The 22,569-nt window shown below is 37.6% G+C and overlaps 1 protein-coding gene across 1 annotated transcript; it reads left to right on the top strand.

Moving 5' to 3' along the window:
• Window positions 1-19,374: 19,374 nt before the first annotated feature.
• On the top strand, window positions 19,375-20,329 carry LOC127192025 (olfactory receptor 502). Its single transcript, XM_051149369.1, has one exon. It carries the CDS (start codon window positions 19,376-19,378, stop codon window positions 20,327-20,329), a length of 954 nt encoding a protein of 317 aa, XP_051005326.1. The 5' UTR covers window position 19,375.
• The last annotated feature ends 2,240 nt before the right edge of the window (window positions 20,330-22,569 follow it).

The raw sequence follows: 22,569 nt of genomic DNA on the forward strand, positions 1-22,569 counted from the left end.
ACTTTGTGACTTTATATTTTTCCAGTCCATTTTTATATGATGATATTCCTGATTGATGAAAGAACAAAACAGTCCATTTGCATATGTTATATTTTATGTTAAAATTTTATTACTATCCATTCTTTCATACGGTAGATGTCATATTTTAAAGACTTTGTTCTCAAAATCTTGAAATGATTATACATAACAGAGAAATAAAATATCACCAAGATTTTAAATCTTGGCTATAATAAACTGATTTTAAAATATCTATGCAATTATCTTTATTAGTTATGTTACAGATAATTTATTTTAAAACATATATATATATATGCACACACAGAAACAAAGAAACAAACTATGTTTCATACAGATGAGTGCACTTTCAACATATTGTAGGCTATGGGGGGAGTTACTAAAGATTTTATTTTTATACAGCAGGAACCACAAAACAATCAGTGATTATATAAATGTTACATTCATGGTGTTTTGGCTATGTGTATTTGGCAACCTTGCAGAAAACATCTTTCCTAAGTTGGTGAGTCTAAAATTTTGAATGTAAATCAATATCTATCATGTCTAATCTCTATCAATTTTAAACATCTATCTAGACCTAAAATTGTCTTATCCCCTAAACAACTAAGCCTAATTAAAAAGAGAAAACTATATATGTGCTTGTGAGAATTTATATGTTTTCAGAACAAAAGAACCTGACACTGAAGATGGATAAGACCTGATAGGATTCAGTCCTCTCAGCATGCTATTTAGGATAATTAAGTAATACAAGCTAATTGTTGCTTGATCAAATCATGGCCATGTCAATTACTAGTCTATTTTTATCATGAGAATATACATCCTAGGTTTAACAGATAGATATGGTCCTATAGATAGATAAGGTAAAATAGTTGAATAAGGCCTTCAAAACCTCATAGACCTTCAGAATATGACATTGAAAGATACTTTTAATATTTTAAAGATTCTTTCACAACAAGACAAGTTAACTCATGGCAACAACCAGCCTACCTCAAGAAGATGATAAGCATCAAAGAACCTCCTTATGGAAATGGCTTCAAATTCAGCAAACCAGCCACTGGGCAAAATGTCCTCATTTCTTCCACAGAATTCTGCCTAAAAATGGGCAAGTTTGGATACAGGCAGAGTCAATGGCCAAATTCTGCCAAGACAGGGTAAGCAAGTCTTCAATATATCCTGTCTCACAAGTATGTCTGTCAGTTATAGTGGGCCAGAAGGTTGAAGTTAATACTACAACATTATAGAAAGTTTCAGGTGACTGTTCAGGCACCAAACTGTCTCTGTCATTTTTTCTTTTTGGAAGTTGCTAACCTGCACTTCCGTTTTACTCAGGTAAGTTTTATTCCTTCTCAATTCTCTGATGAGGTTGAAGACCAGATAGTTTAATAATGCATCTTTTTAATTATGCTTATGCTATTTAAAGTGGACATAAGACTTGTAAAATGCTTTGGAGAGATTAATGAAAATTTCCAAAAGATATTTGAAATTGTTCTCAGCTATGTTCAATGTAAACCTAAGTTCCTTACCATTCTCTGGTTCCAAACAGTGATTGTGTTAGTCAGGGCTCTCTCAATGACCAGAACTAATAAATTAAGCCATGTATGTTAAAATGGGATTTCTTAAGAGTGGCTTATTGGATGTGGGCTGGCTAGTTCAACAGTAGCCTTCTAGTGTTGGAAAGTCCAAGAATCTGATAGCTGTTCAGTCTATGAAGTTGGATGTCTTAGCTGGTCATCAGTCTCCTTTGGAATCACAGAGAAGTGGGATCTGATATCACGGAGAAATGCCTCAGCAGCCGGACAGGCGAACTTGTTGGTGAGGCTGAGGGTAAGCAGGCAAAATTTGCTTTGCCCATGTCCTTTCACATAACCTGCAACCAGAAGGCGTAGCCCAGATTTAGGATGGGTCGTCCCACCCCAAATGAAAAAATTCCTCATAAGTGTGCCCAGCTGCGTGGGTGTTAGTTGATTCTGAATGTGGTCAAGTCGACAATTAAAATTAGCCATCACAGTGACAATTTTGAAAATAAGATGAGATAAACACAATTGCCAGGTTATTTCAGCTTGTTTTAAATACTTAATAATGTCACTACATTGATAGTTCATAGTGAGACAGTTCTTAGCACAAATAAATGACTTTGAAGTTCTTCAGATCACTACATTGGAATTACCTAGTGTTGAAGTGATTTTGAAAACACTGTTTCAACCTAGATGGTCAAATTCAGTCATAAAGTTTGATCAACGTTTTTTTCCAGCTGGTATACTTCAGTAGTCTTACAGCAGAGACCTGAAGGAAACAATTTAAATTTCTGAGATCAATTTTCACAGCATATTTCTAACTCATTTGTTAATTAATTTTTCACTTCATGCAGAACTTGACGGGCAAGAATGACATGAGGAGTCTGCATACAGTTTTGCCTGTTCCTATACTTTTCCATATCAAATCTACCATCATATTACATTTCTTCTGTGTAGGAACTCTTGCCTCTACACTTTTTGTGTTGGTTATCTTCCCATAACTGGAACTCAAACACTGAAAGGAACACTCAAATGGAGGGACTGTTTGTTTGGCTCATAGTTTCAGTCTGTGATTTTCTGACTCCATTGCTTAGGGCCTGAGGTGATGGTGACATAGAAGTGTATGCAAGAAGAGGTGGCTCTCCTCGTGGAAACATAGAGGGAATGCCTGTGCTTGTCAACTTCACTTCACCTTGTCTCTCTTATTCCATCCGTGTGTTCAGCCTGTGAGATGATCTCATGCACATTTCAATCTTAATCAATGCTCTAAGGAAAATCCCCTTAGACATAACCAGTGGTGTGCTCGGCTAGTCTCTTAGTTCCCTCTAACTTTTATTGACTATTTCTATTCTTCAGTCTTCTGTGTCCTCACAGATACCCTAAAAGGTATATGCTACTACAGTAGTTTTCCTGTGACAAGGAAACAATAGCTCAGAGAGGTACTTAGTCCACATTTAGTTAGTGCACCTGTGCGGCATGTTTACAGCAAGGCAAAGAAAATCTGGAGAACCTCTGCTTGTCTATTTGACCTGAAAGTTTCCCAAAATGCAAAGGTTCAAACATGAGTTTAGGTTCTTGCCTGTCCATGCTAATGTCCTGCTTCCAAGCTCCCCTATGCAGGTATCGCTGGTACAGATATCACTCTCTTGAAAACACCAAGAATTTGTAAAGGGTATGAGTACAACTTCTTTCTTGATTTTCTACTCACCTGCAATGTACTTTCTAAGCAGACCTATCAATGTTACTTGCTCCAGGGGAGCCTCCTAAACCTCTTTGCCTGTATTAATCATTTCTTTTAGGTTTCTAAACCACTTTATATGTGTTAGATTTAAAGGTGTGTGTGTGGGGGGGTGTAAAACAAGCTTAACTTTATCATTGTTAAAAAGTGACTCTTAAAAATGCTGTGTCTGAATCCTAGAGTATCAATCTGATGAATACAGGTTTGATGACAACTAGTTCAGTGGTAGTAGGGAAAAGCCTTGTGCTCCCCAGAAACTTTTCCACATGTAATACTTGTGTGCATATGCTAATCTCTTTCCAACACAGTCTTTAGTAGACTTGTATCTGCTTCATTGGGCAGTTGGCAGTTCTCCCAGTGACCTCAGGGCTCTGCACACTCAGTAGTCAGCACTGTGAATGGTGTTCAGGTGCTTTACTCCTTCCTAATTAACTGCATTTGTGGGTGGTGAACAAACTAACAAGGTAACACAAATATCAACTACAGGAGTGGATGCTTATAGCCTATGAGAAAGAAGTAATCTCTGCATTTCTAGGCACTACCCCAATAAATAGTCACCAGATGCACACAAATGGGTTTTTATAAAGGACGTGTCAGAGTTGCTAGAATTTGTGAACAAAAAAAATCTCCCCTCATACTCAGTATAAGTTCTTGGAGTTTTCAAGAGAGTGGTATCCAAGTATCAAGGTCTGTGTAGTTTTTGCAGACTTCATCAGTGACTTTGGTTGATGATCTCATGGTTACTTTTTATACTTTTGATGTACATGATTGTAAATTCTCCAATCTATTGCCACAAAGTGGAAGAATGTCAGCATAATACCATTTCAATCCTCCTTTACCCGTGGCTGCCACTATAGAACAAGATACTTACAATATTGTAACAACTGATATTTTCTACTCTGTACATTACCCAGGCTTCATTTGGCTTTTCCCATCCCATTCTCTGCTTTCAGTCCATCTCTTCCCTGTGCACTTTTCTTGGCTTCATCTGTATGAAGAATAAAAAAGTATCACCATTAAATTTTAAGGTCATCTGTGCTAACATTTACCTACTGTCTTCTACCAAGCAATAAGCAGCCATGAGCACTTGATTACGGAAAACCCAAGCAGTTGTTCACTGTAAGGAATGATTTTTATTTAATCATACATTTCCACCTTCTCAAAGAGAGTCGCTCTCCACTCTCTTAAAACAGTGAAATAATTAAAATGTCTGGAGAATTCATCTCTCACTTCGGCTTTCTGAAGTTCTTTCTGAGATTTTGTACATCAAATAACACAGAAAGTAGAGTGAAGCTATTTCCCACTTTGATCTGTGACAATTATCTGAAATTAGAGCCTCTTATAATTTAAGGTGGTGTCTTCTGCATTCCTTAAGGGTGGGGCTTAGAACACTGAAGTTTTAATGAGAGTCCTGGGGCCACTGAAGATGATTATCTTGAGACTGCTTTAGATACTAGAAATTATGTGTTTATGGGGCTTTCATCCGATGTCCTGTCCACAAGTGCCTTCTAACTTCTGACATGCTTATTGTTGTTTCTATGAATATCTGGAAGTGGCTAGAGGTGAAGTTGTTAAAATATCTTGGGTTCCATTTGGTTCTGTGGGGCACATTTACTTCTTGCCAAACACCATTTATCTTATGACTTGGGAACTTTGCCAAGTCATCCAGTCTTCTGCTACTGTACTAACGTGGTAAAGAAATGAGTGTTATGAAGTTATTTCCAGGGGAAACAGAAGCCCATGCCAGAAGAGATGGAATAAGTAATATAACCTGTGCCATTCATTTCTCATAAGGCAACTTTATTTAGCATATGTTGTTTGCAGAGAATATTCATTTTTATACAAATCCCTGACTAGTGCAGACATTTATATTACCTGCAGATGGCTTCTAAATGCCCATCTCAGTATCAGGCTCCTTAACATTCATGCTACTGTCACATCTTGTTTTGTAATTTAAAAAATAACAAGTTGGTTTAATTGCAAACTTCAGTTATACTTATTAGGAAATTGTTTTACTTGAACCCTCTTTTTAAAAAAAAAGTAATAATTTCACCAAATCCAGAATACTGGCAGTGTAGAAGTCTTACGAAAATGTTAAAGCTGAGATCAAAGGTGCAATAACAGCATATTTAGAACAGTGCTCACAAGACCTTAGGAGCTGCTCTAAAGTATGTTCTAAGATCTCTATTAGTAACATACTCAGGAACAAAACCTTTGATCATATACTGATACACAACTTTCAATAGTGTCTGCAAACAGTAACAAATTCTGACCCATAAATTACAGAAATTAGTCACAACGGTGCAAATGGTCCATCGAGAAAAGCAGTCCACCTAACAATGACAGATTTCCTTGTATAGGAAACACTTCACAAAGTTTCATTATTGTGAAGACTTCCCCCTTGGCCAAACTGCACAAATGGAGAGTTTTTCCTTACTGCAGGAAACAAACTGTAACTAACAGTGCATTTTTCGGCATAAATGACTATTTGTGGCTAGTTGAGTATGGTCAGGTTAATATATAAATACATTAGAAACACAGAAGTCAAGCCCGGCATGGTGGCACACGCCTTTAATCCCAGCACTCGGGAGGCAGAGGCAGGTGGATCGCTGTGAGTTCGAGGCCAGCCTGGTCTACAAAGTGAGTCCAGGATGGCCAAGGCTACACAGAGAAACCCTGTCTCGAAAAACCAAAAAAAAAAAAAAAAAAAAAAAAAAAAAAAAAAAAAACAACCACAGAAGTCCATATTAGTGGAAAAATCCAAGTTTCTCACATATCCATTCTTCAGTTAGGTCTTCAATGTTTCTTGTTTCAAATACCTCGGCTGGCTCAGCTGTCTGGACTAGCTTGTTCTTTCTCTCAGCATACATAATCTGCTGCTCAAGCTTTCACCCATTGGGATCATTTTCCTTCCAGCTGTCAGGGCTCCATTGCCTTAAGATCTCCTGGGCCCCTTTAATAATGTAAGTCAGAGGGAATGAGAGCTCCATAAGAAGACCAACATAGCCAACTAACCTTGGCCCATGGAGACCTCCTGAGACTGAATGGGTAACCGAAGAGCATGTATGGATTGGGCCTAGGCCCCCCACACATGTGTAACTGATGGACAGCTTGGTCTTCATGGAGGGTCCCCTAGCAACTAGAGCAGGGGCTGTTTCTGAAATGGACATTGTTGCCTGCAGTTGAATCACTTCCCCCTAGTGGGGTGCCTTGTCTGGCCTCAGTAGAAGAGGATGCACTTATCCTGGTGAGACTTGATGTGGTGAAGTGGGTTGATTCAAGGGTAGGGTACACTTAACAGTTCTTTTTTTCTTCATTTATTTATTTACTTTACATTCTGTTCATACCTCCATCCTCCTAACCTCCCAGTCCCATCCTCCCTTCCTCCCTTCTTCCCATCCAGGTGATAAGGGGGACCACCTTCCAATCTATCCCAGCCCATCAAGTTGCATCAAGATTGAGCATGTCTTCTTCCACTATGAGCTGGCAAGGCAGTCCCACCAGGAGGAAGCCATCAAAAAGCTGACAACAGAGTCCATTTCAGAGACATCCCCACTCCCCTTACTAGAAGACCCACATGAAGCCTAAGCTGCCCATCTTCTATATCTTTGTAGGGCACCTAGGTCCTGTCCATGCACGGGCCTTGGTTGGTGCTTCAGTCTTAGCAAGGCCCTCTGGGCCCTAGTTAGATATCTCTATTGGTCTTCTTATGGCACTCCTATCACCTCCAGGTCCTTTTGTCCTTCTGTCACTTTTCCACAAGCCTCTGTACACACAACTGAGTGTTTGTCTGTGAGTCTCAGCATCTGTTTTGAAGTGCTGCTGTGTAGAGCCACTCAGAGCACAACTCTGCTAGACTCCTGTCCGCAAGCATAGCATAGTATGGTTAATAGTGTCAGGGGTTGCCTTTTTCCCCCATGGGGTAGGTCTTGGGTTGGACCAGGAATTAGTAGGAGATTCCCTCAATCTCTTTTCCATCTTTATCCATGCACATCTTCTAGGCAGGGTAAATTGGGAGTCAAAGTTTTTGTGGGTGGGTTGTTGTTCCTTTTCCTCTACTAGAACACTTGTCTAGTTAGAGGGTGTCCTTTTCAGGCTCTATAGCCCTTGCTACTATGAGTCTCTGCTAGAGTTCCTTTCATATCCTCTCTGACTTAGGTCTCCAGAGATGCCCACACACACTCTCTTTTCTCTACAGACCTTCTGTTCTCCTGCTCCAGCTATCCACAGGTCTGATCTCCACCCTCATAACCCTCTACACTCCCTCTCCTAGCCTATTCCCTCTCTTCAAACACTACCTCTGTCTATTCTATTTCCTGTTCTGCCTGAGATTTAAGCATCCTGCCTTGCATACTCCTTGATACATACCTTCTTTGCGTCGGTGCACTGTAGTATGTTTATCCTGTACTATACGGCTAAAAGCTTCTTAATATGAATATAGGCCATGTATGTCTTTCTAGGTCTGGGTTACCTCACTCAGAATGATCTTTTCTAGTTCAATCCATTTGCCTGCACATTTCATGATTTCTTTATTTTTAATAGCTGACTAGTATTCCATTGTGTAAATGTAGCAGAGTTTCCTTATCCATTCTTCGGTTGAGGGACATTGAGGTTGTACCCAGATTCTGGCTATTACAAATAAAGATGCTATGACCATCGTTAAGTAAGTGTCCTTGTGTGCTGAAGCATATTTTGGGTATATATCCAGCAGTGGTATAGCTGAGTCTTGATGTAAAGCTATTCCAAATTTTCTCACCAGCAATAAAGGTTTGTTCTCCTTGCTCCAAATCCTTGCCAGCATATGCTGTTACTTGAGTTTTTATCCTTGACATTTTGACATGTGTAAGATAAAATCTCAAAGTCATTTTGATTTGCATTTCCCTGATGACTAAAGACATTGATCATTTCTTTAAGAGCTTCTCAGCCATTAGATATTCCTATGTTGATAATTCTGTTTAGCTCTGTGCCCCATTTTTAATTAGGTTGTTTTGTTTATTATTGTTTAATTTTTTGAGTTCTTTATATATACTGGATATTAGCTCTTTGTTGGGTATAGGGATGGTGAAGACCTTTTTCAATCTTTAGACTGTCATTTCACTCTATTGACTCTATTGACAGGGTCTTTTGCCTTACAGAATAATTTCAGTTTCAAGATGTACCATTTATTAACTGTTGCTCTTAGAGCCTGAGCTGTTAGTGTTCTTCTCAGGAAGTTGTCTCTTATGCCAATGATTTCAAGATTCTTCAGCCTTTTCTCTTCTAATATATTTAGTGTCTCTGGTAATAGTTTGAGGTCATTGATAAACTTGGACTTGAATTTTGTGCAAAGTGATAAATATGAATCTATTTACATTTTTCTACATGTAGACATCCAATTAGACCAGCACTATTTGTTGAAGCTGCTATCATTTTTTCATTGTATTGTTTGGTTCTTTTGTCACAAATCAAATTTCTGTAGGTGTGTGAGTTTATTTCTGGGTCTTTGATTCTGTTCCACTGGTCACCTCCAGACTATTTCTCAGCCAGTACCATGTAGTTTTTATTATTATTGCTCTGTAATATAGCTTGAAGTCAGGGATTGAGATACCTCCAAAAGTTCTACTAGTTTAGCTATTCTGGGCCTTTTTCCATATGAAGTTGAGAATTGTTCTTTCAAAGTCTGTAAGGAATTGAGTTGGTATTTTGATTGGGAATATATGAAATCTGTACATTGCTTTCAGTAAGATTATCATTTTTACTATGTTAATCATACAAATCCATGAGCATGTGAAATCTTTTCATCTTCTGTTGTCTTCTTCAATTAATTTCTTCAGAGACTTGAAATTTTTTTTTTCTATGTAACAATAATACTATTTATTTATTTATTTATTTATTTATTTATTTATTTATTTTGGTTTTTGGTATTTTCTTTTTTTTTTTTATTAATTTATTCTTGTTACATCTCAATGTTTATCCCATCCCTTGTATCCTCCCATTCCTCCCCCCCCCCCATTTTCCCATTATTCCCCTCCCCTATGACTGTTCCTGAGGGGGATTATGTCCCCCTATATATTCTCATAGGGTATCAAGTCTCTTCTTGGCTACTTGCTGTCCTTCCTCTGAGTGCCACCAGGTCTCCCCCTCCAGGGGACATGGTCAAATGTGAGGCACCAGAGTACGTGAGAAAGTCGTCAATACAGGAGGTAAACTTTAAACCCCTTCCCAGATCTAGCCAGAGACTTGAAATTTTTGTCATATATATCTTTGCCTTGCTCAGTTATAGTTACACCAAGATACTTTATAGTATTTATGGCTATTGTGAAGGGTATAATTTTTCTAACTTCTTTCTCAGCCCATTTGTCATTTGTATACTGTAGGGCTACTGATTTTTTAAAAATTAATCTTGTATCCATTCACTTTGCTGAAGGTGTTGTATCAGCTGTAGGAGTTCTCTAGTGGAACTTTTTTAAAAAATTTATCTCTGGTGGAATTTTGGGAGTCATATATGTATACTATCATATTATCTGCAAATAATGATATCTTGACTTCTTTCTTTCTGGCTTGTATCCTTTTGATCTCCTTTAGTTGTCTTATTATTCTCGCTAGAACTTCAAGTACTATACTGAAGAGATATGGAGATAGTGGGCAGCCTTGTCTTGGCCCTGATGTTAGTGGGATTACTTCGAGTTTCATTCCATTTAATTTGATGTTGTCTATCAGCTTGCCATATATAGCCTTTATTATGTTTATGTATGGGCCTTATATCCCTGATCTTTCCAAGACTTTCATAACGAAGGGGTGTTGGATTTTTTTCAAAGGCTTTTTCTGCATCTAATGAGATCGTTATATGATGTTTTTTCTTTCAGTTTGTTTATATGGTGGAGTACATTGATGGATTTCCATATATTGAACCACCCATGCATGCCTGCATGAAGCATACCTGGTCATGGTGGTTGATATTTTTATGCATTCTTAGAATCAGTTCGTGTGTATTGTCTTGAGTATTTTTTTATTAATTTATTCTTGTTACATCTCAATAGTTATCCCATCCCTTGTATCCACCCATTCCTCCCTCCCTCCCATTTTCCCCTTATTCCCCTCCCCTATGACTGTTCCTGAGGGGGATTACCTCCCCCTGTATATGCTCATAGGGTATCAAGTCTCTTCTTGGTAACCTGCTGTCCTTCCTCTGAGTGCCACCAGGTCTCCCCCTCCAGGGGACATGGTCAAATGTGAGGCACCAGAATACGTGAGAAAGTCATATTCCACTCTCCACTCAACTGTGGAGAATGTTCTGATCATTGGCTAGATCTGGGTAGGGGTTTAAAGTTTACTGCCTGTATTGTCCTTGACTGGTGCCTTAGTTTCAGCGGGACCCCAGGGCCCAAATCTACCTATCATAATGTTCTACTTGTAGGTTTCTAGGACCCTCTGGATCCTTCTACTTTGCTATTCTCCCATGCTTCTCTCATCTAGAGTCCCAATAGGATGTCCTCCCCTCTGTCCCAGTTTCCGGGTAAGTGAAAGCTTTCGTGGGACATGCCCCTTGGGTTAGTATGCAGATATAAGTGAGTATATACCATTTGAGTCTTTCTGCTTTTGGGTTAACTCACTCATTATGATCATTTCTAGCTCAATCCATTTATCCACAAACTTCGGGAATTCCTTGTTTTTAATAGCTGAGTACTATTCCATAGTGTATATGTACCACAGTTTCTTTATCCATTCTTCTACTGATGGGCACTTAGGCTGTTTTCATGTTCTGGCTATTATGAATAAGGCTGCTATGAACATGGTTGAGTAAATTTTCTTGTTGTGTGCTGGAGCATCTTCTGGGTATATTCCAAAAAGTGGAATAGCTGGGTCTTGAGGAAGCCCTATTCCCAGTTTTCTGAGATAGCACCAGATACATTTCCAAAGTGGCTGTACTAGTTTGCATTGCCACCAGCAATGAAGGAGTGTTCCTCTCTCTCCACATCCTCACCAGCATGTGGTGTCGCTTGAAATTTTGATCTTAGCCATTCTGATGGGTGTAAGATGGAATCTCTGAGTTGTTTTGATTTGCATTTCCCTGATGACTAAGGAGGTTGAGCATTTCTTTAAGTGTTTCTCAGCCATTAGATATTCCTCTGTTGAGAATTCTCTGTTTAGTTCCAAGTCCCATTTCTCTATTGGGTTATTCGGTTTGGTGGTGTTTAATTTCTTGAGTTCTTTATATATTTTGGATATTAGACCTTTGTCAGATGTAGGGTTGGTGAAGATCTTTTCCCAGTCTGTAGGCTGTCACTTTGTTCTCTTGACAGTGTCTCCTGCCTTACAGAAGCTTCTCAGCCTCATGAGGTCCCATTTATTAATGGTTGACATTAAGGCCTGGGCTGTTGGTGTTCTGTTCAGGAAGTTGTCTCCTGTGCCAATATGTTCCAGGCTCCTCCCCACTTTGTCTTGAGTATTTTTGCATCAATGTTTCTAAAAATTTTGATCTGAGCAGGCTACCAAGGAGAGACTTGATACCCTATGGGAATATACAGGGGGAGGAAGTCCCCCTCAGTCACAGTCATAGGGGAGGGGAGTAATGGGAGGGAGGGAGGAATGGGAGGATACAAGGGAGGGGATAACCATATAGATGTAATATGAATAAATTAATAAAATAAAATTAAAAAAAATAAATTTGATCTGAAATTCTCTTTCTTTGTAGAATCATTGTGTGCTTTGGTATCAGGGTAACTGTGACTTCATAGAAGAAGTTTGGTAATGTTCCTTTTGTTTTTATTTTGTAAAATAGTTTGAGGAGTATTATTAACTCTTTTTTGGATGTCTGGCCCTGGGATTTTTTTGTTTGTTTGTTTTAGAGACTTTTGATGACTGTTATACAACTGTTTACTGGATCTTGATTTAACTTTGGTATGTGAAATCTATGAATAAATCATATATTTCCTTTAGATTTCCTATTTTGTAGAGTAGAAGCTTTTGCAATAAGACCTAATGATTTTTTAATTTCCTCAGTGTCTGTTGTTATGTCCACCATTTCATTTCTGATTTTGTTCATTGAATATTCTTCCTCTGTCCTTTAGTTAGTTTGACTAAGAGATTCTTTATCTTATTGATTTTCTCAAAGAACCAACTCTTGGTTTCACTAACTTTTTGTATTGTTCTCTTTGTTTCTACTTTATTGATTTCAGCCCTGAATTTGATAATTTCCTGTTGTCTATTCCTCTTTGGTGGCCTTGCTTCTTTTTGTTCTAGAGTTTTCAAGTGTGCTGTTAAGTTGCTAGTACAGGATCTCTTTAATTTCTTTATGAAGGTGCTTAGTGGTGTGTATGAACTTGCCTTTTAGCACTGTTTTCATTCTGTCTCATAAGTTTTAGTATGTTGTGCCTTCATTTTCAATGAATTCTAGGCAGTCTTTAATTTCTTTATTTAATCCCTTACCCAGTGTTCATTGAGTAGGGAGTTGTTCAGTTTCCCTCAGTTTGTAGGCTATCCATTGTATAAGTTTTTGTTGAATTACAGCTTTAATCCACGGTGATCTGATAAGATACAGTATTTTTTTTTCAATCTCCTTGCATCTATTGAGATTCGTTTCATGTCTGAGTATATGGTCAATTTTGTAGTAGCTTCTGTGAGGTGTTGAGAAGAAGCTACACTATTTTGTTCGGGTGAAATGTTCTGTAGACATCTGTTAGGTCCTTTGACTCATGACATCTATTTGTTTCATTATTTCTCCACTTAGTTTCTGTCTCAATTATCTGTCCATTGGTGGCAGTGGGGTGGCAAAGTCTCTGGGGCTTGATGTGTTATTTAAGCTTTAGTAATGTTTCTTTTATGAATGTGGGTGATCCTGCATTTGGGGCATAGATGTTTAGGATTGAGACGTCCTCTTGGTGTATTTTTCCTTTGATTAGTACCAAGTGTTCTTCCCCATCTTCTTTCATTAGTTTTGGTTGAAAGTCTACTGTATTAGATACTACAGTGGCTACTCCAGCTTGCTTTCTGTGTCGCTTCACTTGGAATATCATTTTTGAGACATTTACTCTGAGGTAATGCCTATCTTTATTGCTGAGGTGTGTTTCTTGTATGCATGTGAGGACATTCTATTGGGATTTTTTGTTTTGTTTTTCATGTTGGTGGTGGTAGTGTGTGTGTGTGTGTGTTTTTCCTTCTTTTGGTTTTGTGATGTAGGTTTATTTATTTTCCATTTTCCTGTGTGTAGTTAGCATCATTTGGTCATAGTTTTTCTTCTAGTATCTTTTGAAGGGCAGGATTTGTACTTAGGTACTGTTTAAACTTTGTTTTGTCATGGAATATCTTGTTTTTTCCATCTGTGGTGACTGAAATTTTTGCTGGGTATAGTAGTCTGAGTTGGTGTCTGTAGTCTCTTAGTGTCTGCATGACATCTATCCAGGACTTTCTGGCTTTCATGTCTCTGTTAAGAAGTCAGGTGTAATTCTGATAGCTTTGTCATTATATGTGACTTGGCCTTTTTCTCTTGCAGCTTTTAATATTCTTTCTTTCTTCTGTACATTTAGCATTTTGATTATTATGTGGTGGGAGGATTTTTTTTTTATTCTGGTTCAATCTATTTGGAGTTCTGTAGGCCTCTTGTATGTTTATGGGCATTTCTTTCTTTAGGTTGGTGAAATTTTCTTCTATGGTTTTGTTCAAAATGTTTTCTGGGCCCTGGGGCTTGGAGTCTTTTCCTTCTTCTATTGTTATTATTCTTAGATTTTGCCTTTTTATAGTGTCCCAGATTTCTTGGGTGTTTTGTGTCAGGAACTTTTTAAGTTTAACATTTTCTTAGACAGATGTATTGGAAACTTTGACCGTATCTTCTATGCTTGAGACTGTCTTTTCGATCTCTTGTGTTCTGCTTGTGTTACTTATGTCTGCAGTTCCTGTTCTCTTCCCAAGTTTTCCAACTCCAGGATTGCCTCCATTTGTGTTTTGTTGTTGTTGTTGTTGTTTCTAATTCCCTTTTTAGGTCTCAAGTTGTTTTATTTCTTTCTCTCATTTGATTGTATTTTTCTGTAATTCTCTAAAGGACTTATTCAGTTCCTTCGTCTGTTTAAATGTAGTTTTTTTTTTTTTCATACAGTTTATTTTATTTTATTTTATTTTATTTTTTGAGATAGGGTTTCTCTGTGGAGCCCTGGCTGTCCTGAACTCACTTTGTAGACCAGGCTGGCCTCGAACTCATGAAGATCCACTTCCCCGAGTGTTGGTATTAAAGGTGTGCACCACAAACCTGGCTTAAAGAAGACTAATGGACCCCTTCTACAGGCTTTGCTGTTGTTGTTGTTAGTTTATTTAATCTTTATACATTGGTATGAGGAATGGAAGGATACAAGGGATGGGATAAACATTGAGATGTAATAAGAATAAAATAATAAAAAAATAATAATTAAAAAAAAAAAAAAGAAAAAAGAAAATTGAGCCTACACACAACAGTCTTTAACTCCAATTCCAAGGGATCTAATATCCTCATATAAACGTAGTTTTTTTGAGAGTTTTTTTTTTTATTATTCTTCATGTCTTCTATCATTTTCAACACCTTAGATTTAAAATATTCTTCTTGTGCTTCTTGGGTGTTAGCATCTCCAGGACTCGCTGTGGTAGGAGCACTGGTTTCCGGTGGTGTCATATGGCTCTGCCTTTTGTTGCTTGTGTTCTTTTTCTGGTATCTAGACATCTGGTAATCTCTGGTTCCTCCAATGGAGTCACTGTCTGTGTCCTATGTGAGACAGGCAGGTTGGGAGGAGGCAAAGAGTGCTCCAAGCCAAAGGTTCTTTGCTAGGGCTCCCCTGAGGCCTCCTTTAGATGGTGTACAGTGTGTGTTGGAGCCTGCACCCAGATAAGCTCTGCTGGGTTTCCTGTCTGCATCCCAAATGGGCCAGGCAGGTTGGGATCAGGCAAAAAGTGCTCTAAGAAAAAAGCTGCTCAGGTGCCCTTTAGGCCTCCTTGGTATGGTGGAGATTGAGGGTTATGGCCAGAGCCCAACTCACTTCTTCTTCTTTGCTCTCTGTGTCCCAGATGGGCCAGTCCACTACTCATCAGAGCTGAGATAGACCCAAACACAAAGCTGTTCGGGTGTCCAACAGTCTTTTGTAGAATGAGCCCTAATGTGGGTTGTAGCCTGTCCCCTACTCAGCTCTGCTTCTTTGCTCTCTGTGTCCCAGACAGGCCACGTCAATAAGAAGCAGGAGGTGAGAGATCCAAGCCGAAAGCTACTAGGGTGTACCACAGGACTTTCAGTATGGCAGCTAATGTGGGTTCTGTAGGTTGTTTTTATAAAACTGTATTTGCTTCTCTGTTTCTCTCTTAACCTGCCTATCGCACACATAGTTGATACTCTTTTGGGTTTGTTTATAAGGCTTTACAATCTTGAGCAGTTTAAGTCTGTTCTTAACCCTCTATGTTATCCTGACTCCATCTTTGCCAAATACCCAAGTTACTTACATTTTAGGTTTTTTCTTTTCTGCAGCTTAATCTTCTTCATCTCTCTTGCACCTTTACCTGTGGCTGAATCTCCTGCTGAATCCTCCTCCTCCCCTGACTGGCAGGAAGTCCAGCCTATTTTCTCCTCTGATCAGTGATTAGCTATAAGATGCTTTATTGACAGATAAACTCTGGGACATGGAGTTTATAAAATATTGAGACAGAAGATTCTAAGAACAAGGCTTGCCACCAGATATAAAGGATATAGAAATCAGCATTTGAGTTACACAAGAATCTTAGGCCAACAACTTTCATATATATGTATCACTACATTGTGTGTGTGTGTGTGTGTGTGTGTGTGTGTGTGTGTGTGTATCCAGGCAGATGAGAAAACATGACATTTGTTTTTCTATGTGGCTCATTTTACTTAACACAATAATCTTAAGTTCTATCCATTTTTGTATGAATTAACAAATTTATTTCTTCTTTACCAACGAATAAATTTCTATGGTGCACGTTTATTATGCTTTCTTAATTCACTCATCTGTTGATAACCTCTGGGCTGATCCATGTCTAGGTTACTGAGTGAAGTCCAACAATAAACATGAGCACGCAAGTGTGCCTGTGATCCTCTCATTTAGAGTCCTTTGAGCTTATAGTGAGGAGTGGTATGGATGGATGGATTGTATAGTAGTTATACTTTCTATGTGTATATGTGTGAGAAAGACGGAGACGGAGACGGAGACAGAGACGGAGACGGAGACGGAGACGGAGACAGAGACAGAGAGTTACAACCTCTCTAACAATGGTTATCATTTATTTTATTCAAGATAGATTCTCAACACTGCTTTAATTCCTATTGCTCTAATGGCTAAAGATCCTGAACATACTTTTTTTTTTTCAAATACTTATTTGCTCTTTTGTTTTTGTTGTTTGTTTGTTTGTTTGTTTTTAAGAAATGCTCAATTCATTATTGTGTGGATCTTCTGTTTTGTGCTTGTATTTTGTTTTGTTTTGTTTTTTAGGATTTTTAAGAATAGATTGTAGACTTCAATCCACTGTTAGATGTATAGGGGTGAGAATCACGGTATACAAATTGTTTGAACTCCTAAGTCTCTGATCTATCAAATGAAAATGAGAATAGGTAAAGCATCGAAATTCCAATAACCTCTGATGATTCTCTCTATGTAAAACTCTTAACATAATTATCAATATAAAGGGATTTGATAGGATTGTTGGTTATAATCATTGTAGTGACTGTCAAACCAACCCTCCAATACCAGCTACACAGGATCATAAAATCAGGGTTAGCAGGAGAACTAGAGTAGCAATGAGTCTTTGGGTTCTGCTGTGACCTACCTACATCAAGGATACTACTCAAGAGATCACACCTGGACTGTATTTCCATTTTTAGAGGTTTCCAAGTAATTTTAAATTCTTACTTCTTTATGTAATTTTAAGACATTCATGTTCTGCCTTCTTATACAATGGTGGAAATGTGCAAAAAATGTTATTTAAAATTTAACTTTATATGGTTTCATTTCATGATCATCTGGGATACTTGATGGCATATGTTAAAAATGGCAATTCAGTCACCCACTAAATATACGTTTCCCTCAACCTTGGGTTTCACGAAACATAGAAGTCAGTCTGCCCACCAACCTGTCTCTGCATTCTGGAAAAGGATCCTATGAACAAAATGTTGACAACACAAGAGGTCATTTAGTGACTTTGACTATGTGTCAGATGGTGTATAAAATATAATTTTTTAGCCTTCATTTTTCATTAAATTCTTGTGTGTGTGGTATGTATGGAAGGGGGTCAGAAGTCAGTCTTAGTTGTTTTCAGGGGTCATCCAATGTGGCTCTTTTTTGAGGCAGGGTCTCTCACTGAGACCTAAAGCTTGTTGGTAGGCTAGACTGTGTATCCACAATGTCTCAGAGATCCACTGTCTCTGTCTTCCCAGAGCTATGGTTACAAGTGCACATAACCACACCCGGCTTTTAAGTGAGTTCTCAGACTTGAACTCAGGACCTTATGTTTTCAATTTAAGCACTATAATGATTGATTGAACTAGCTCTCCAACTCCTTTGTATTTTTGAAAATAAATGCTAGTCTGGTAGACAGTGATTGTACATCCACCTTTTAAATGTAGCAAAATAGCACACACTGAAAGCAAAATTTATTATCTGGGAATAAGAGAAAATGTTGAATATGTCTTCTAATTCAGAGGTTATCAAAATTCTTTAAAGATGTTCCTGGTAAACCTTCTCAATAGTGCAAGTTGTACCGCTTCTGTCAAAATACTTATAGATAAATATATATTGATAAAAAAGAAAGCAGCTTAGCTTTTACATTTAAATTTTAGCATTGTATATCACAAATATCAAAGTAAACATAAAATTAATTGTTTATAGGAAAATATATTATGATATAGTAAATACTAAGCAAATCCTACATGACAATGCATGAACACCAAGAGATAGCACAATAATAAATTAGCCTCTTGAGAATTGACAGGATCTTGGAAGCTTAATTATTTTTGCCTGTACTTGAATCACTCAATATTCAACACAGGAATACTTCAGAAATCACATTTGGCTCTTTAGAATCTTCATTGATTTATCCTCAAAGGAGCTTAAAAACTAAGAGATGACTACATAACCACTGCAACTTTGACTTTTCACTGAAGGATGAATGAGTTCACATTTCAAGAGGTAGGACTTTGGCTTTTCATAATAAATCTGGCTAATTGGTCTTCATTTATCATTTGAAAAAAATTTGTATACTCAAGATAAAACTATTTTAGCTATAGGTTGAGTATCTATTATGTTTCTTCATAGGGATTGCATAGATATTTCAAATTATTTAGTAAAGCAGTATTTTCTATTTCAAATACATAAAACCATCTAACAAATTTGTGACAAATAATTCTATTGATATTTTCAAATTCCTGTCTAGTTGGTGTGTGAATAATAAATGTATTTATGTAGGAAAATCTTACTCAATATGAGCTAAAATAACTTTACAAAAATCCATTCCTATCATTTTTGGTATTTAAGCATCTAAGACTATTATTATTTAACTTTATTATTGCATAGATATACAGTAGTGGAGTTCAAACAGCTTGGAGTTATAATTCTGATTTTATTGGCTGTTATATAAGCCATATACAAGTTAAGTAATCTCTTTCCAAGACATTAAAATACTGATAAAATCATATTTATGATGATGTAATATTTTATGCAAAAAACAATATACTTATGAAAATATTGCAATTTTATAAATTAGCTATCTGTGTCTATACACAATTCTAAGATTCATACTTGTCTTTTAAGAAGCATGCAAATATTAGGTGCAATCCAAGTATTTTCTATAATCTTATGCATTCATGTTTCCTAAAACACTCAGAATTTATTTTATATATTCTATTTTCATATTTTCCTTTAAGATGTAATTGGTAAGACAATATAACATGTAAATTAAAAGGCATATTATATGAATTAAATGTTTTACATGTATTGTGCAGCTTGAAATTGTAGATTCATCCTTGCAGGCAAATAAATATGGATGCTTAAACATCTTTAAATATATTGGCATTATTTGTATATTAATGAAAGTGGAAACTACCCATTTACAAATTCCTCCCTGTAATGTCTCCACCACAGCCTTGATATAGCAAAAGCAACACTGTCCCATGGCTTTCCTGGAGAATGGAAACCACACTGCAGTGACAGAGTTTGTTTTATTGGGATTAACAGATGACCCCGTCCTTAGAGTCGTCCTCTTCACCATCATCCTGTGCATCTACCTGGTGACTGTGTCTGGGAACCTCAGCACCATCCTTCTCATCAGAGTCTCTGCCCAGCTCCATCACCCCATGTACTTTTTTCTTAGCCACTTGGCTTTTGCTGACATAGGCTACTCATCTTCTGTCACACCCAATATGCTGGTCAACTTCCTGGTAGAGAAAAATACCATCTCCTACCTTGGATGTGGCATTCAGCTTGGCTCAGCTGTTTTCTTTGGGACAGTTGAATGTTTTCTTCTGGCTGCCATGGCTTATGATCGTTTTATAGCAATCTGTAGCCCATTGCTTTATTCAAGCAAAATGTCCACACAAGTCTGTGTCCAGTTACTTGTAGGATCTTATATTGGTGGTTTTCTTAATGCTTCCTCCTTCACGTGTTCCTTCTTTTCACTACTTTTTTGTGGACCAAATAGAGTCAATCACTTTTTCTGTGATTTTGCCCCATTAGTAAAGCTCTCCTGTTCTGATGTCAGTGTCCCTGCAGTTGTTCCCTCATTCACAGCTGGAGCCATCATTGTGGTGACAGTGCTTGTCATAGCTGTTTCCTACATCTACATCCTCGTCACCATCCTGAAGATGCGCTCCACTGAGGGTCGCCGCAAGGCCTTCTCCACCTGCACCTCCCACCTCACTGCAGTCACTCTGTTCTATGGAACCATCACATTCATCTATGTGATGCCCAAGTCCAGCTACTCCACAGACCAGAACAAGGTGGTGTCTGTGTTCTACATGGTGGTGATCCCCATGTTGAACCCCCTCATCTACAGCCTCAGGAATAATGAGATTAAGGGTGCTCTGAAGAGACAGATTGGTAGAAAAATATATTTTAGAGGTATTTGATATTTTGAAAATCGTGATATAGCAATGATGCTTTTTTCATATAATGTTAAATGCAATGTTCTGATTGAAAACAAATTGATGACAGTGCTAGCATGTGAGATTTTCAATCAATATTCGAGTTCTAATTTTGTGTTATATACAAAATTAGAAATTTCATTCATAAACTAAAATTAATTTTTAAATTAAGGGAATAAAGCTAATCATACAGACATAAATTGCTAAACACATTTATAAGTTACATTAATATATTTCAAAGTTGTTCATTAAGTATGTTACAGACTGGATCTTTGTTGTTAGATTTTTTGAGACAGAATTTCTCTAATAGTCCTTGATGTCTTTGTGGAACAGGCTGACCTTGAACTCAGAGACTCACCTGCCTCTGCATCCAGAGTGCTGGTATTAAAAGCAAGTATCAACACCACGGGCTCAGATTGCATCTTAATTGTCCCCAAAGTCTGTCACTGCCAAAAAGCCTGCCGCCTATTATGGTGTTCTTAGGCAGTGTTAGAAACGTTTATAAATTGAGCCCAGTTGCAATATTTATTTTATTGAGGCATTTCATGAAAGAGATGTGTCAATCAGAACTTTATCTTCCTTATTGACAATGATATGAATGCTTTGTTTAACTACACATCCCTACTATATCGATGGCCTCATTTCACCAGGAACTGAGACATGGAAAACTCTGTACCAAGAGTAACTCTTTTTTTTAATATGTTGATTATCTTAACTATTTGTTATAACAGAAAGCTGGTTAATGCAGACTTGAATCTATCAGGCTGTGTTTGTTTTTCCACTAAGTTATTTTGAGATATATCTGACAAATATATCCATTCTATTGTATGATAAGAAGCAACAAGATACTAAAATTCCTAAGAATATTGTTAGAAAGATTGTCAGTAAGGATGGAACTTGTAGATTCATAAAACTTCAGATCTGTGATCCTGGCTTCTGGTCATGGCCTAATTGTAAGGTCTGTAAAGAATAATAGTGAATCAATCTTTGATTAATCTATGAATTTATCTTTCTAATAATATTTTTATATTTTGAAAGGTCCATATAGTGTAGTATGTATATTGGTCAGATAGACCTACAACTTGCTCCCTCTAATTTCATATTGGGACCCCAATCCAACTCCTCACACCTAATTCCATCTTTTTTAGTCACTTTCAATTATTTCCTTTATTTTGAAGATAATATTGCTCCCATATACCCCTGTCCTTGATTTTTCAAATTCATACTCTCTTTTTTCCATTGTGATTAATAACTCCTGAGTCCAATTAGTTTTTCACATATACACATGGGTGTGGACATCCACATGGTAACATACCAGCAGCCTTGTTCCCAAAAGAAAGTCTCTCTCTCCTCTCTCTCTCTCCTCTCTCTCTCTCTCTCTCTCTCTCTCTCTCTCTCTCTCTCCTCTCAAGAATCATCACCTACGAGTACCTCCTCTGACAGGGGTGGGACCCCAGAGACTCTTCTTCCATTCCTGATGAAATTCTGATTGACTTGATCATGCAGATAAACATAATAATTGTGAAGCAGCCATGCTACATGTAGAAGTCAGCCTTTGACAGTGCTTCTCTCCATAGGCCAGCTCTTACATTCTTTACAACTCATCTGTGAAGTTCTCTGTGGAGTGTAGAGTGGAGATTGGTATAGATGACCCGTGTTCAGGTGAGCATGAGCAGAGAGTACTTTGATCAGCTATAGGCCTCTGCATTTACCACTATTCTCTGCAAAAAAGAAGCTTGTCTAGCCAAGGTTGAGAGAAATACAAACTTCTTCATTAGGTTTATGATTCTTGTCTCCCTGAACTCCGAGTCTGCATGCCAGGGTCTGGCTTCCTGCCTGGGATAATCTGTGATATTCTTCTATACCAAGTACAAAACGTGAGCTCTTGTTCTGGAATGAGTAGGTTCCTGAGCTTCCAAGTACCAAAAGAAACAAACTATAATAGTTTCTCTGAAGAATAAAGCTTATAAGTTCAACAACAAGATTCGAAGAGGAAAGAGTTAGAAAGACTTCATGGTCAGAACCACACCCTGTTCTACACTCTGGGGCTGAGCTGGCTGTCTTTCTCTTAAAATTGTGATTATCTTCAGTAAGGCTATATTTGGACGATAGCTATCCCACTCATTCCATTTTCCTATCTCTGCTTTGGTGCTTCAGGAAAAAAAAAATCATCTTTGAATCTATTTAGAATTATATTTTGCAATTCTGAAATGTAAGACATTATT

Source organism: Acomys russatus, chromosome 7 (assembly GCF_903995435.1).
Source record: "Acomys russatus chromosome 7, mAcoRus1.1, whole genome shotgun sequence".
NCBI classification, from domain to species: Eukaryota; Metazoa; Chordata; class Mammalia; order Rodentia; family Muridae; genus Acomys; species Acomys russatus.

Coding starts and splice junctions, on each gene's coding strand:
- LOC127192025 (XM_051149369.1), top strand. CDS start 19,376: ATGGCTTTCCTGGAGAATGGAAACCACACTGCAGTGACAGAGTTTGTT.